This window comes from Taudactylus pleione, unplaced genomic scaffold (assembly GCF_031769625.1).
Source record: "Taudactylus pleione unplaced genomic scaffold, aTauple2 ptg000689l, whole genome shotgun sequence".
In the NCBI taxonomy this organism is placed as follows: domain Eukaryota; kingdom Metazoa; phylum Chordata; class Amphibia; order Anura; family Myobatrachidae; genus Taudactylus; species Taudactylus pleione.
Window position 1 is genome coordinate 1,309,980 of NW_028285091.1, and position 16,894 is coordinate 1,326,873.

Consider the following 16,894-nt stretch of genomic DNA (forward strand, 5'->3'; position numbering starts at 1 on the left):
TCTCCCCAGATGATATATCAGAATCAGATAACTGGGTGGATTGGGAAGATAACACAGCACATTTAGTAGGCTTAGTAGGTAAAGGCTTCTCTTTTTGGAGCATTTGCTGAAAAACCGTAGAGGTATTAGCTAAGCTCTGTACTGAGGTAGACAGTACATCTACCCATGGGGGAGGCAAAGGATTTGCAGGGAGTACCTGCTGTGGCCATCCAACCAGGGGAGCTACCTGCTATGTGGTCCGAAAGTTTTGCCAGCACCTGTGAAAATTAATTAATACAAATACCGTCCTGAATGAGGTCCTCTGTGGCTAAGCCCACTGAGCAGGACTACAAGAGTAGGAGCACCAGTATCAGGCTGCTTGTTATTCTTTCCTCTGCCAGCCATAGTATGATAGAGTGCAGTGAACACCCTGCAGTATGTGTAATATGGCACAGTGTAGTGTGCAACCTCTCTATATAGTATGTGATTGTACCTCACATCTCCTATATAATTGTGAGGACTATGAACCCCTTATACCTTAGTATGTCTTAGTAGTAGAATAAAGGGAAAGGTATAAGCCGACAGTATAGAAAGTAGAGATTAGCTCTAGCATAAGTCACATACTGACACAGAAATACATTACATGTCTGCAATGGGCACTAAAATCAACTACACAGACCGCAGTGGCTGGTAGGATATAACGCTGTATGACCTGGCCTGTGGGAGAGGTCTACAGGGAGACTGAACCCAGCGATCCCGGAGACTTGCTTGCATAAAATGGCTGCCACACGTCTCTGAGGGGGCGGAGGGTGAGGGAGGAGCAGCCAAGCAACACCAGGACCGCAGTGGAATGGCGCCCTGGACTGGGGGAGGGGCTGTAGGGAGAGCGCCATCTCCCCTTGCTGACGTTAACCACTGCGTCCCCTGGCCTCTACATCTGCCCTGCGCCAGTGTATTATATGCCCCGGTGGTCTAGTGGGGTCATGGGCTGCACCAGTGCCCACATCAGCGCCTCTGGCCAGTCTCCAGAGACCGGAGGTAAGACTGCTCTAAAATGTGGGTCCCCGCGAACGGGGTTCTGCCTTACCTGTCCCCTGAATTCCGGACTGGGGGCCGGGGAGCCTGCTAGTTAGTCCATCTCGGAGCCCTGCCAGGAGTACCTAGCACAGTCTTGGTGTCACGGCGCCACGGAGGGGAGATGGGGCAGCAGCACAGAAACGTCCGGAGCTGCTCTTGCGTGTATAGTAAAAATAGAACATAAATTAAATCATAAAATTAAAGCTTGGTCTGCTTCATGCAGCCCCGTTATAATGGTGATCCAGCTCCTGCCGGACACCAACGAAACTGAAGTGCCCTCAGGCTGTGGGCAGAGTATAGGGGGAAGGACCGAAGCATCCTGGAATTGAAAAAGCTTTGCTGTTGGTGTCCGGTCCCCCATGTCCCACCTACACCCCAATGTCTCCCTGTGGAGCCCTATGGCCCCTGAAGAAGAAGCAGATTTACAATAAAGTAACATTTAGAAGTTTGTACAGCAAAATACGTAAAATCACACAGCATGCATTATACTTCCCAGCATTCTGCCGTCAGATAGTTTCTAGGAGCACTTGCATGCAAACCTTGACATAGAAGACCCATTTGCCCAACTTACATAAAGGTTTTATAGTTGGCTATTTTGTTTTTTTATGTGAACTTGTATTGAGCAATTTATCATCTTTCCCATAACATCAGAGCTACCTGCATTTGATGTTGGTTAAGCTGCGGAATTCTTTAACCCTTGAGGTGACAGAATTAAGTGACCTGGATGCTTCTAACTATATCATCTTCAAAACCAAGAACCAGTTTGTCCTGCCCACAGTCAAATAATTGTACCAAATTCTGAAACAGGTCAATCTCCAGACTACAAATGACCAACCTAACCTGAGCAAACTAGCTTCAAAAAAGGAAGGACAACCACTTTAGTACCCATGTATTAGTTTTGTAAATGCTTGCATATTTTCTAATCGTGGTGGCGTTCCACCAGGGACGGACTGGGGCTGCTAAGCAGAAAAAGGGCATGGCCTCGCCACAAAAAGGGCGGGCGAGCAGAGCGCCGGGGGACGGAGCTGCTCGGCTGGGGTTTCACGCCGGACTAGCCCATCTGGCCATTGGCCCTTCTGGCATTTGCCAGAATTAACAGATGGGCAGTCCAGCCCTGCACTCCACAAACATTCTGGGCTTGACATGTAGCCTCCAAAGAGAAAAATTTAGGACACTTTACAACCACGCCTCCACATATTTGCAAAAAGGTGAGAGAATTTCCTGCTCTCCCTGGTGCGCACACATTAGGAGTCTATGGGTAATTTCACGAGGTCTTAATGGGATTTTTTTTCCAGCCTAACTACGTAACGCTATATTGCAATACAGGTAAATAAGTATTTTGCATATGATATAAGGAAATTAAATGAGTGTGGTATATTAGGTCGACATGAGAATGACACGGTGGAAATGTTGACATGAGGCAGGTCAACATACTTAGCATGTTGACAGTGATCATATCAAAATTCATTATGTCTACACGGATGGCCCACCGATGACTTACCTGGTTCCAGCGGCAGTGGTGTCTTTTTCTGTATCCACCAGTTCTTGCTGTGATCTGGAGTGAACCTTAAATCACCACCATGCAACCTAAACCTGAGCGGTAACATTCAGAGAAAGTCCAAATGTCACATGGTGACATTTTGGATGTCGACATTCTGAGGATGTCGACCTAATGCCTGTCGATATGTTGAATCATGTTGACATTCTAGTGTCGACCTTATGATGGTAAATGTCACCCATGTGACTGCATACCTAATAAAATGATTACAAGCCGTCATTATCTCCGTATGCTCATTTACTAATGCAAACAAAGAGGAAACACCGAAACGAGGGGCAGATTGGTAAAGAACAGATTGTTTAAAACAAAACAACAAAATTAAGCTATGAAGATGGATGTAGAGCAGGGGCATTTACCATGCACCCCTCATGCTGCTGTGGAACTACACATCCCAGCATGCCTTGAAACAATTTTAGTGTGCCTTAATAGCAAAACTGTTGCAAGGCATGCTGGAATGTGTAGTTCCACAGCAGCTGGAGGGCCATATGGTGAATACCCCTGATGTAGTGCCTTCTAAAGGTGATGTATTAGGCGTCTGATATTCATTGTTCAAACCATGAAATACACAGATGTGCAGAATAGGCCCGATTCTCACTCGGACACAAGTCCAAATGCGGACGGATCCCACAGAGATATGCAATCTGTGCATGTGCCGTACTAAGCAGCTGCAGCCCGTGCTTGCAGCCGAACGGATATTGGAAGTGCGGGCGGATTGATAGGTCTGCTGACGGATCACTTTCTGTGAAATGGGTGTCTGGGCGGCAACCGCACCATCGAACCTACTCATTTCTCTCTCTCTCCTGTTCCAGATTACCCTCAAATATACCCATTCATATCTCTCTCCTCTGTTCCCAATTACCATCCTATCTACCCATTCCTCTCTCTCTCTCCTGCTCCCGATTACCCTCCATTATACCAATTCCTCTCTCTTCTGTGTTCCCAATTACCCTCTTATCTACGCATTGCTCTCTCTCTCCTGTTCCATATTACCCTCCAATATACCCATTCCTCTCTCTCCTGTTTCAGATCACCTTCCCATCTATCCATTCCTCTCTCCTGTTCCTGATTACCATCCTATCTACCCATTCCTCTCTCCTGTTCCCGATAACCCTCCGAACTACCCATTCCGCATTCTCTCCCGTTCCCGATTACCTTCCTATCTACCCATTCCTCTCTCTCATGTTCCTGATTACCCTCCCATCTACCCATTCCTCTCTCTCTCTTATGTTCCTGATTACCCTCCCATCTACCCATTCCTCTCTCTCTCTTATGTTCCCAATTACCCTCCTATCTACCCATTCCTCACTCTCTCCTGTTCCCAATTACCCTATCTACCCAATCTGCTCTCTTATGTTCCCAATTACCCTATCTACCCAATCTGCTCTCTTATGTTCCCAATTACCCTCCTATCTACCCATTCCTCTTCTTTACCGCTCCTCTCCCTGATCCATCTCTTTGTCACATGAATCTCTCCTCTCTGGCTATCCTCCCTTTGCTCACACTCGTCGCTCATTTCACCTCTCACCCTGTACTACTCGCTCACTCTATCTCCCTCATCAGCCACATGCTTACCAACATCTGTGCTCAGCACTATATACACGTTCTTATTTACACTATGATCTTACTATTCCAATTAGTTCCTTTCTTGACATCTTACTTAATCTGTTCTTACTCATCTTTTCAGCTTCTCCAACTTTAGCTTCCCCACATCAGTCATCCCATTATTTTTATTTTCTGCCTGCACCAATACACTTCTACCCCCATGTAAATGTATGTCTTTGTCCCCTACCTTCTGCACAACAGCCAAAATGCCCTTCTGCCACATGCAGTTGCCCCGCTTCCTACATAATTCCCCTGCTATGTCCCACTTGTACCTTCCCTCTATTTAGATACCTTCACAGTGTCCCATGCAGACTTCTTTCACTTGCCCATTTCCCTATCTGTTTCTGTCTCCCCAATATGTTCTGTCCCAGATCTACTTACTCCAGTTGCCCTCTTCCAAATTAAATTATCTCCCTGAACTTTGAACACATTTAATATTTCAAAAATGTTTTAATTCAATTTCCTATTTCCCACTTATTCTTTCCATACACGAGCACATGCCCCTTCCACCCTGTTCTCCTGCCTTGTCCGTCCCTACACGCTCTCCCTATCCCCAGTACTTGGCTGCAGTGATCTGGCTCGGATCACTACTGAATAGGAGGAGGAGGAGGAGAGCAGCTCCGGGCTCATCCACCGTGTTTGCCAACTGTTTCACTGTGCAGCCCAGGCCCCCTTGAACTTAGATGGTGCACGTCATCAGACTCAACCAGAGCCGGCAGGCTGCCTATCATACAAAAGTGGGGGCGGAACAACGACAAAAAAAAAAAAAAGTTGGCCCATTAGGAATCTTCCCGAATAGCCCTATGGCCAATCCACCCCTGGGCATAGACACGCTGGTACTTTATTACCCGCATGTCTGCAGGCTTCTAAGGCCAGACAGAAAAGTGGATACAGAATATCCAACCCAGAACCAATCCTAATATGTACAGGGCTGCAACAACTTTTTAGCTCATCAAAGCAGAATGTAAACAGCAGCTCTGATCACTGCAGCGTGCCGGTGTGAAGTGGGAAGGGTTTAGCCAAAACGTAATGCCATGAGGCTAATGTCAATTTACTCAGGATAGATTATTTGGTCCCACATACATCTATATGGAGCAACATTCCTAATCCACCTTGACCAACCCTCCAATCTTTTCGGAAACGATACATAGATACCAAAAACAAAGGACGTTCTTTATCAAACATAAAAACACTTTCAAACGTTCAAGAGCCTTTTTAAATAATTGTATATTCTAAATCTCCAATATACAAATAACCATCGTACACAGTAATTTTGAAACATACTTTCCCTCACTGGGCTAAATTATTTTAAATTCATGACTGTTAATATGTTTATAAAGCAATTGTTTAAGTCTAAAACATTTCCCACATTTAGGACATGAATGTGGATAGTCTTTTGCATGAGTCATTTGATGTTTTTTAAGCTTTGCGTTTTGGGTAAAGGATTTCCCACAAACAGGACACGAAAATGGCTTCACTCCCGTGTGGATCACCTGATGTTCCAAGACTGCCGACTTAAGGCTAAAACCTTTCCCACAAATAGGACATACGTATGGTTTCTCTTCTGTATGGACTACGAGATGTGTATTGAGATGAGTTTTCTGCTTAAAACGTTTCCCACAAACGGAGCAGGAAAACGGCTTCTCTCCTGTGTGATTCCTTTGATGTAGGGTGAGATACGCCTTGTGAATAAAGTTCTTCCCACAAATGGAGCATGAAAACGGCTTCTCCCCAGTGTGATTCCTCTGATGAATGACGAGCTGAAACTTCCTGGTAAAACATTTCCCGCAAACGGAGCAGGAAAACGGCTTCTCTCCCGTGTGGCTCCTCTGATGCGTTAAGAGACTAGGCTTCTTAGTAAAACACTTTCCGCATCCACAGCAACAATGCGGCTTCTCTGCTGAAGGGACCTGCAAATGTTTAGCAAAATCGGATGTATCCATAAAACGTTTCCCACACACAGAGCATGTTACGGATTCTTCGCCAGTTCCACGCTTAGAACACAAGATCGATTTCGTCTGTGTCTGATTTCTTGGGTAATTATTTTTGATGGTGTTTTCATCTTCTTCACTACATTCATTCTTAATATGACAGAGTCCATATTGTGTATGATACCTTGTTGTATCAAAGTCTGTGGTTGGAAGGTTTCCACCTTTGCATGAGATCCATTCATTCTTAATATGAGTAGACGTATACTGTGTAGGATATGTGGGTGTATACATGTCAGTGAGTGTGAGGTTCCCTCCATCACATGAGACTGATTCCTCCTTACTATGAGTAGATGTATACTGTGTATGACCTGTGGGTGTATATATGTCAGGGTGTGTGGGGGTTCCTCCATCACATGAGACTGATTCCTCCTTACTATGAGTAGATGTATACTGTGTATGACCTGTGGGTGTATACATGTCAGTGAGTGTGAGGTTCCCTCCATCACATGAGACTGATTCCTCCTTACTATGAGTAGATGTATACTGTGTATGACCTGTGGGTGTATATATGTCAGGGTGTGTGGGGGTTCCTCCATCACATGAGACTGATTCCTCCTTACTATGAGTAGGTGTATACTGTGTAGAATATGTGGGTGTATATATGTCAGTGTGTATGAGGTTTCCTCCATCACATGAGACTGATTCCTCCTTACCATGAGTAGATGAATACTGTATATGATCTGTGAAGGGAGAAATGGTGGTGAGGTTGCCTTCTTTAGAAGAATATGATTTCTCAATGAGATTTTCTAGACTTCTGACCATATTATATTCAGCTGCTGATGAGTACTTTGAACTCTGAATATTTATAATACTGTGATCTTCATCTATACAAGAAGAAATATGGGTGGAAAGTCCTCCAGCTGTACTTCCGGTTTCAGAAACATCTACTGGGAAGAAACAGTTTATAGTTAAAATGTAATAATGCAATATGTATTTAACCATTTTTTTTAATACCTGTTTTTAAGATTCCACTTATTTTGAAAATGCATTACCATAAGGAGATTTATGTTCTTACCTGGTTAAATCCTTTTATTCGAGATCCATAGACCATGGGTATAGGCTGGAGCAGGAGAAGTCCGGGCACCAACTATTTAATCTTCTTCTCACAGCAGCCCCAGCCTCTCCCCCCACTCTATACCCTGCCCCAGGCAAGCCAAGTAAGTTATCAAGCCCAAGGGAGGATCGAGAAAGAGGAGAAAACACCCAGAAAATGCTAGAAGGAAGACTGGAAGCAGAGTAAAAACCCTGCAAGCCCAGTGCGTCAGGGTGGGCGGCCAGTGTCCCCTATGGATCTCGAAGAAAAGGATTTAATCAGGTCAGAACATAAATCTCCTGTTCTTCCTCTTCACTCCATAGGGGATGTAGGCATAGACCATGGGACGTCCCAAAGCTATCCCCCATGGGAGGGGAGGCGCCGGAGCTGCCCTGAGGACCCTACAGGCAAAAGCCTCGTCTGCGGTAGTGAAGGTGTCAAATGAACAGAACTGGAGGAAAGAATGGGCGGAGGACCACAGGGCTGCACTACAAAGCTGCCCAGCTGAGGCACCTTTGGCGAGCCACCCAAGAAGTACTCACCAATCTGGTGAAATGAGCAGTCACCAAAGACGGGAGAGAGATCCGCCATAGCAGAAGCCTGACAGATAACAAAACTGAGCCAATTGGCCAAAGTCCGCGTTGTAGCTGGCCAGCCCCGTTTGTGGAATTTGCAGAGGACAAAAATATTTTTAAAAAATTAACCGGCTTCCAGGGATCCCAGGTCCTATCCTCAGAGATCCGGACGGCCCGCTTAAAGTTCGAAGAGACCTCTTCAGTAAAACAATCAGGTACCTGAAACACAGGGACCACAATGTCCTGGGTGATGTGAAACCGAGAGACTACCATAGGAAGGTAGCCTAAGCAAGTCCGAAGAACGGCCCGGTCCAAGTGAAAAATCAGCAGTGGGGTGAGACAGGACAACGCGCCCAAGTGAGACACCCACTGGGGCAACGCCATAGCCAGCAGGAAGACAGTCTACCACATAAGCCAGCGAATATCTACAGATTCCAAAGGCTCAAAGGGTGATGACTGAAGAGTATGAAGCACCTAAGACAAGGTCCCAGGAACCAAGGAACAAAACGCCATACATGGAGAACACCATGAAGGAAAATTTGCACATGATAAAGCCTTGCAGAGGAGGGATGACGGCCAAACAGCATAGTACAACCTGGAGAACCCCTTATCACTCAACAGGGATGTCTCAAGAGCCACCCCATTAAAGCAAGTCAGGCCAGATGGAAGCATGGGCTCTAAGACAGAAGATCTAGCCGGAGAGGAAGACGCAGCGGAGCGTCGATAGAAGATCTGGGCACCAAGCTCGCCGTAGCCAAGAGGGAGCAACCAGAATTACCGTGCCACCCTCCCACTGCAACTTGCGGAGGACTCATTGAATCCATGAGATCGAAAGGAATACATACAAATGATTAAAACTGCCGCCAGACCGCTAAGGCATCCACCGAAAGGGCGGAGGAATATGTGGTACGCGTGTGCTCCTAAGGGTGTGTGTGTGGGAGAAAGGGGAGGTGGAAAAAAACAGGGGGGGGGATTGGGGATAGGAAGGGAGTGGAAATGTGGGGCTGTTGGGGAAATGGAAGTGTGGGTATGTGGCTGTTGTATAGATAATGTTTGTGGGTGTACGTGGGTGAATACAAATGAGGCAGACAATAAGTGTAGGATCCAACCTTTTATTGGGTAAGGCACAATGCTTCCCTAGGTAGTTCCGTTATATGGTGTGGGGATTAGCAGATAAGTATTGTGATCCTCGGTTGGGGAGTGGGTGTACCCTTTCAGGGGGCTCCTTTCCGTGCGGTCCTTACTCCTGCACGTTCCCCTGCTGGACCTTTGGTCTACAGTCTTACTGAACTGGGATGTGGGGTGTGAATAAAGTCCAGTACTTAGTGCAGTAGCGGGGTCCCGCTCTGTCTCTGGGATCTTTGTACCTACCGGTAGGTGTGGATTGTCCTGTGGTTCTTTGCAGCTTTGGCTGTGACCCCAGGTGTTAGCCGGATGTTACGCGACACCTCCGCGAGCCCGCGGGGTGCCTGGCAGCCGTGCGCCCGTCGACGTTCTTTGGTGGTGTGTTGCGATGCGGAGGGCTGCGTGGTGGGGTTGATCCGCAGTCACGTGGAGTCAATAGGTGGTATGGGTACAGTGATGAGGCTGGTGGGAGGGACCCAGGGTCTGCCTTGCGGCGTGGTACTGGATCCTCTGCAGCCTTTCTTTGTGGTGTGGTAATGAGTACAATGGTCAGAGTTCTGGTGGTTGGTGGGGGGTGCTGATTCAACAACGCGTTTCGGCACTGGTGCCTTCTTCAAGGAGGTGTGTGACCGAAAGGGCTCCCGGATCCCTGACACGGTAGCAGTACTTCGATAGCTTGTGGTCGTGCCGAGATACCAAAAAAGGCGATGTCCGGCAACCCCCATCGAAGAACTAGGATCCGAAAAGCTTCTTGATGAAACACTCATTCGCCTGGGTGGACGCCCTGGTGGCCGAAGAAGTCTGCTTCCCAGTTCTGGACCCTGTGAGGAATCCCACAGGGGGCAGCTCTTGTCCTGTACTTTTCGAATGTGGTAACGAGAGCCCAGGATCTGTATGAAAAAGTGTATTGACACTCCGCGATAACTTAAGAGCTTGCAAATCCTGGCCTGTAGGTCCCAAAGCTTTTCCGGTGGGAGGAAGATCGACTGAACTGTACATCTCCTGCAACGGAGTCAAAGGAGGATTTCTTCCCATTGATGAGCCCTCCGTGGAGAGAACTATTGAGAGACTGATGTGTTACCGGAGAGGGTCCAGGGACCAGGCAAGGATCAGAAGGTCTTCTAGAGAAGGTAGAATCCTGATACCGCTTCGGCGTAAATGAGCTGCCATGACCTTTGCGAAAACCCAAGGGGCCGTGGAAAGACCAAATAGCAATGCCGGAAATTGGAAATGTCCCTCCCGGACCGCAAACCAGAGTAAACTCTCGTGACTGAGCCGGATAAGAACATGCATATAGGCATCCTGGAATCAAAGGAGGCCCCGAAATCCCCCGAATCCGAATTTGGGGACCCACAAGTATGAGGGTTTACAGGTTGAGGAATGGCCGGAAAGAACAGTCGGCTTCTGAACCAAGAAGTTGTTGGCATAAGAGCCCCTGCCTCTCTGAGACGGGGGAACTGGATCAAGTACTCTGGAGGCCAGAAGGGAGCGAATAAACTCCCTCAGTGTTTCGGCTTTGTCTGGACCCACCGGAAAGCCTGTGGAAAAAATTGGTTCGGAGGCTGCTCCTGAAAGGTAGGGCGCAGCCCAGGGAGACAACTGATCCTCAGGCGTCCGTCATGGTGACCATCCAGGTGTCAGAAACAGCAGAGGCCCACTTCACAACTGGTAGACCAGGGCTGTTTAGCTCAGGGCTTGGAACCCTTGGAAGAGTAACCCTGAGACCTTGAAAAGGTTGGCCTTTGGCCTTTCCTCTGGACGAAAGGAGCGAAAATGAGAAGTTTGCGACCTAAGGGCTGCCACAGAAGGGAGGAAGGCCATCTTGGACACAGTCATCGTGGCTACAATATTGACCAAATCAGGACACCAGAGAATGCCTCCTGAATACGGAAGAGCCTCTATGGCCTTCCTAAAGTCTGAGTCAACGTGCCAATAGCAGAGCCAGAGGGCTCGCCTAGCAGCTACTGAGGATGCCGACACCATGTAGGTTAGGACACCAGTATCTATTGTTTGCCCTCCTAGATAAGAGGCCGCCTTCTGATGTACTCCACTTACGTACTCCTATGGAGACCAGAGCTGAGGCCCTCCTGAAGAGCATCTCTGATGGCTTTAGCCACCTAAGCGGAAGCCAGGACTGGACGTGTGATAACACCTGCTGAATAGAAGTCCCTTTTGAGGAAAATTCTAATGTCCTGTCCGTTGGATCCTTAAAGGATGCCATATTTGGACAAGGAAGGGTAGTGTTTTTGACTAGGCAGACCATGTGAGCATCCACCTGAGGAGGAGATTCCCATTTTGCCTGGTCCGCAGCAGGTAGAGGATTGAAGGAGGCAATGCACTTAGAAACCTGGAAGCGCCTATTAGGGTGAGCCCACGCCTCCACTAGAAGGTCCACTAGCTGCGTAGAAGACGGGAATTCTCCCAAAACCATCTTCTGATGATTGAAGAACAGAGTGCTAGCCTTAGGGGTCTGCGCTGCATCTTTGATGCGGAGGACAGCTTTCACCGCCTTAAACAGGGGTGCTACATCTATAGGTTAACCTATGGGATAGAAGAAGGTCTCAGCATCTGAAATATTGGACATAATGTCCTAGTGAGCTGAGGTAACCCCAGAGTCCAAATCATAACGGGACAGGGGCGTAGAACTCTCTCAATTGGAGGGTCTGCGCCTAAAGTGCGGTCCCTGTCCAGCATCTGCTGGAAAGATGCAGACACCTGCGCTAAATACGAGAAGAACTGCATCCATGGCAAGTCTAAGGCAGTTTACTGTGAGGTACCCTGAGATGGTGTAACTGAGGGCCGCTGGGCCCCTGTAGAGATACTAGTAGGGGGAGCGGGCCCTTGGGTTACCAGTATGTTAGCCAACTGCAACATTACCTGTGATGGAGTGAGGGAGTAGAGTGTAGAGGAGAAGTGATTGGGAGAGGATATGTAATGATGGAGTGAGGGAGTAGAGTATGCAGTAGAGGAGAAATGATTGGAGGACAATATGGGGTTGGGTACAAGATCCAGACGGTCAGAATCCCGACAGATTTTTGTAAGTATTATAACCCTCCCCCTAACCGGCCCCTCCCACAGCCCAACCCTAACCCTCCCCTTCCTCCGCTAACCCTAACCCTCCCTCCCACAGCCTAACCCTAACCCTCCCTTTAAGGGCCTAACCCTAATCCTCCCCGTAACTCTAAGTCTCACCCTGACCCAAATACTTACCTCTGCAATCTGTCGGGATTCTGACTGTCGGGATGCTGACTACATCCCATGATATGTAATGATGGAGAAGAGTGTGTAGTAGAGAAGAAATGATTGGGGAATGATATGTAATGATGGAGTAGAGTGTGTAGTAGAGGAGAAATGATTGGGGAATGATATGTAATGATGGAGTAGAGTGGGTAGTAGAGGAGAAATGATTGGGGAATGATATGTAATGATGGAGTGAGGGAGTAGAGTGTGTAGTAGAGGAGAAATGATTGGGGGATGATATGTAATGATGGAGTGAGGGAGTAGAGTGTGCAGTAGAGGAGAAATGATTGGGGAATGATATATAATGATGGAGTAGAGGAGAAATGATTGGGGAATTATATGTAATGATGGAGTAGAGGAGAAATGATTGGGGAATGATATGTAATGATGGAGTAGAGTGTGCAGTAGAGGAGAAATGATTGGGGAATGATATATAATGATGGAGTAGAGGAGAAATGATTGGGGAATGATATGTAATGATGGAGTAGAGGAGAAATGATTGGGGAATGATATGTAATGATGGAGTAGTGTGTGCAGTAGAGGAGAAATGATTGGGGAATAATATGTAATGATGGAGTAGAGAAGAAATGATTGGGGAATGATATGTAATGATGGAGTAGAGTGGGTAGTAGAGGAGAAATGATTGGGGAATGATATGTAATGATGGAGTGAGGGAGTAGAGTGGGTAGTAGAGGAGAAATGATTGGGGAATAATATGTAATGATGGAGTAGAGAAGAAATGATTGGGGAATGATATGTAATGATGGAGTGAGGGAGTAGAGTGGGTAGTAGAGGAGAAATGATTGGGGAATGATATGTAATGATGGAGTGAGGGAGTAGAGTATGCAGTAGAGGAGAAATGATTGGGGAATGATATGTAATGATGGAGTAGAGTGTGCAGTAGAGGAGAAATGATTGGGGAATGATATGTAATGATGGAGTAGAGGAGAAATGATTGGGGAATGATATGTAATGATGGAGTAGAGAAGAAATGATTGGGGAATGATATGTAATGATGGAGTGTGTAGTAGAGGAGAAATTATTGGGGAATGATATGTAATGATGGAGTGAGGGAGTAGAGTGGATAGTAGAGGATAAATGATAGGGGAATGATATGTAATGATGGAGTGAGGGAGTAGAGTGGGTAGTAGAGGAGAAATGATTGGGGAATGATATGTAATGATGGAGTAGAGTGTGTAGTAGAGGAGAAATGATTGGGGAATGATATGTAATGATGGAGTAGAGTGTGTAGTAAAGGAGAAATGATTGGGGAATGATATGTAATGATGGAGTAGAGTGTGTAGTAGAGGAGAAATTATTGGGGAATGATATGTAATGATGGAGTAGAGTGTGTAGTAGAGGAGAAATGATTGGGGAATGATATGTAATGATGGAGTGAGGGAATAGAGTGTGTAGTAGAGGAGAAATGATTGGGGAATGATATGTAATGATGGAGTAGAGGAGAAATGATTGGGGAATAATATGTAATGATGGAGTAGAGAAGAAATGATTGGGGAATGATATGTAATGATGGAGTGAGGGAATAGAGTGTGTAGTAGAGTAGAAATGATTGGGGAATGATATGAAATGATGGAGTAGAGTGTTCAGTAGAGGAGAAATGATTGGGGAATGATATGTAATGATGGAGTAGAGGAGAAATGATTGGGGAATGATATGTAATGATGGAGTAGAGGAGAAATGATTGGGGAATGATATGTAATGATGGAGTGAGGGAGTAGAGTGGGTAGTAGAGGAGAAATGATTGGGGAATGATATGTAATGATGGAGTAGAGTGTGTAGTAAAGGAGAAATGATTGGGGAATGATATGTAATGATGGAGTGAGGGAGTAGAGTGTGTAGTAGAGGAGAAATGATTGGGGAATGATATGTAATGATGGAGTAGAGGACAAATTATTGGGGAATGATATGTAATGATGGAGTACAGTGTTCAGTAGAGGAGAAATGATTGGGAAATGATATGTAATGATGGAGTGAGGGAGTAGAGTGGGTAGTAGAGGAGAAATGATTGGGGAATGATATGTAATGATGGAGTAGAGTGTGTAGTAGAGGAGAAATGATTGGGGAATGATATGTAATGAGGGAGTGAGGGAATAGAGTGTGCAGTAGAAGAGAAATGATTGGGGAATGATATGTAATGATGGAGTAGAGGAGAAATGATTGGGGAATAATATGTAATGATGGAGTAGAGTGTGTAGTAAAGGAGAAATGATTGGGGAATGATATGTAATGATGGAGTAGAGTGTGTAGTAAAGGAGAAATGATTGGGGAATGATATGTAATGATGGAGTAGAGAAGAAATGATTGGGGAATGATATGTAATGATGGAGTGAGGGAGTAGAGTGGGTAGTAGAGGAGAAATGATTGGGGAATGATATGTAATGATGGAGTAGAGTGTGTAGTAAAGGAGAAATGATTGGGGAATGATATGTAATGATGGAGTGAGGGAGTAGAGTGTGTAGTAGAGGAGAAATGATTGGGGAATGATATGTAATGATGGAGTAGAGGACAAATTATTGGGGAATGATATGTAATGATGGAGTACAGTGTTCAGTAGAGGAGAAATGATTGGGAAATGATATGTAATGATGGAGTGAGGGAGTAGAGTGGGTAGTAGAGGAGAAATGATTGGGGAATGATATGTCATGATGGAGTAGAGGAGAAATTATTGGGGAATGATATGTAATGATGGAGTGAGGGAGTAGAGTGGGTAGTAGAGGAGAAATGATTGGGGAATGATATGTAATGATGGAGTAGAGGGGAAATTATTGTGGAATGATATGTAATGATGGAGTGAGGGAGTAGAGTGGGTAGTAGAGGAGAAATGATTGGGGAATGATATGTAATGATGGAGTAGAGGAGAAATGATTGGGGAATGATATGTAATGATGGAGTGAGGGAATAGAGTGTGTAGTAGAGGAGAAATGATTGGGGAATGATATGTAATGATGGAGTAGAGGAGAAATGACTGGGGAATGATATGTAATGATGGAGTGAGGGAATAGAGTGTGTAGTAGAGGAGAAATGATTGGGGAATGATATGTAATGATGGAGTAGAGTGTGTAGTAGAGTAGAAATGATTGGGGAATGATATGTAATGATGGAGCAGAGTGTGCAGTAGAGGAGAAATGATTGGGGAATGATATGTAATGATGGAGTAGAGTGTGCAGTAGAGGAGAAATGATTGGGGAATGATAAGTAATGATGGAGTAGAGTGTGTAGTAGAGGAGAAATGATTGGGTGATGATATGTAATGATGGAGTGAGGGAATAGAATGTGTAGTAAAGGAGAAATGATTGGGGAATGATATGTAATGATGGAGTAGAGTGTGTAGTAGAGGAAAAATGATTGGGGAATGATATGTAATGATGGAGTAGAGTGTGCAGTAGAGGAGAAATGATTGGGGAATGATATGTAATGATGGAGTAGAGGAGAAATGATTGGGGAATGATATGTAATGATGGAGTGAGAGAGTAGAGTGGGTAGTAGAGGAGAAATGATTGGGGAATGATATGTAATGATGGAGTAGAGGAGAAATGATTGGGGAATGATATGTAATGATGGAGTGAGGGAGTAGAGTGGGTAGTAGAGGAGAAATGATTGGGGAATGATATGTAATGATGGAGTAGAGGAGAAATGATTGGGGAATGATATGTAATGATGGAGTAGAGGAGAAATGATTGGGGAATGATATGTAATGATGGAGTGTGTAGTAGAGGAGAAATGATTGGGGAATGATATGTAATGATGTAGTGTGTAGTAGAGGAGAAATGATTGGGGAATGATATGTAATGATGGAGTGTGTAGTAGAGGAGAAATGATTGGGGAATGATATGTAATGATGGAGCAGAGTGTGCAGTAGAGGAGAAATGATTGGGGAATGATATGTAATGATGGAGTAGAGTGTGCAGTAGAGGAGAAATGATTGGGGAATGATATGTAATGATGGAGTAGAGGAGAAATGATTGGGGAATGATATGTAATGTTGGAGTGAGGGAGTAGAGTGGGTAGTAGAGGAGAAATGATTGGGGAATGATATGTAATGATGGAGTAGAGGAGAAATGATTGGGGAATGATATGTAATGTTGGAGTAGAGGAGAAATGATTGGGGAATGATATGTAATGATGGAGTAGAGGAGAAATGATTGGGGAATGATATGTAATGATGGAGTAGAGGAGAAATGATTGGGGAATGATATGTAATGATGGAGTGTGTAGTAGAGGAGAAATGATTGGGGAATGATATGTAATGATGGAGTAGAGGAGAAATGATTGGGGAATGATATGTAATGATGGAGTAGAGGAGAAATGATTGGGGAATGATATGTAATGATGGAGTGAGGGAGTAGAGAGGGTAGTAGAGGAGAAATGATTGGGGAATGATATGTAATGATGGAGTAGAGGGGGTAGTAGAGGAGAAATGATTGGGGAATGATATGTAATGATGGAGTAGAGTGGGTAGTAGAGGAGAAATGATTGGGGAATGATATGTAATGATGGAGTGAGGGAGTAGAGTGGGTAGTAGAGGAGAAATGATTGGGGAATGATATGTAATGATGGAGTAGAGGAGAAATGATTGGGGAATGATATGTAATGATGGAGTAGAGGAGAAATGATTGGGGAATGATATGTAATGATGGAGTAGAGGAGAAATGATTGGGGAATGATATGTAATGATGGAGTGTGTAGTAGAGGA

General features: G+C 45.3%; 1 protein-coding gene across 2 annotated transcripts in view; it reads right to left on the reverse strand.

Annotated features, from left to right (window-relative positions):
* Positions 1–5,423: 5,423 nt before the first annotated feature.
* Positions 5,424–16,894, reverse strand: part of LOC148477805 (uncharacterized) — a 32,685-nt gene continuing 21,214 nt past the window's right edge. Inside the window, exon 5 of one of the 2 annotated variants that reach the window (XM_088456178.1) lies at positions 5,424–7,091. In XM_088456178.1, the coding sequence (XP_088312304.1) occupies positions 5,515–7,091 (1,577 nt within the window). In that variant the 3' untranslated portion in view covers positions 5,424–5,514. Of the gene's footprint in view, positions 7,095–16,894 lie in introns of both variants that reach the window. The other variant, XM_088456177.1, reaches the window with a different exon arrangement.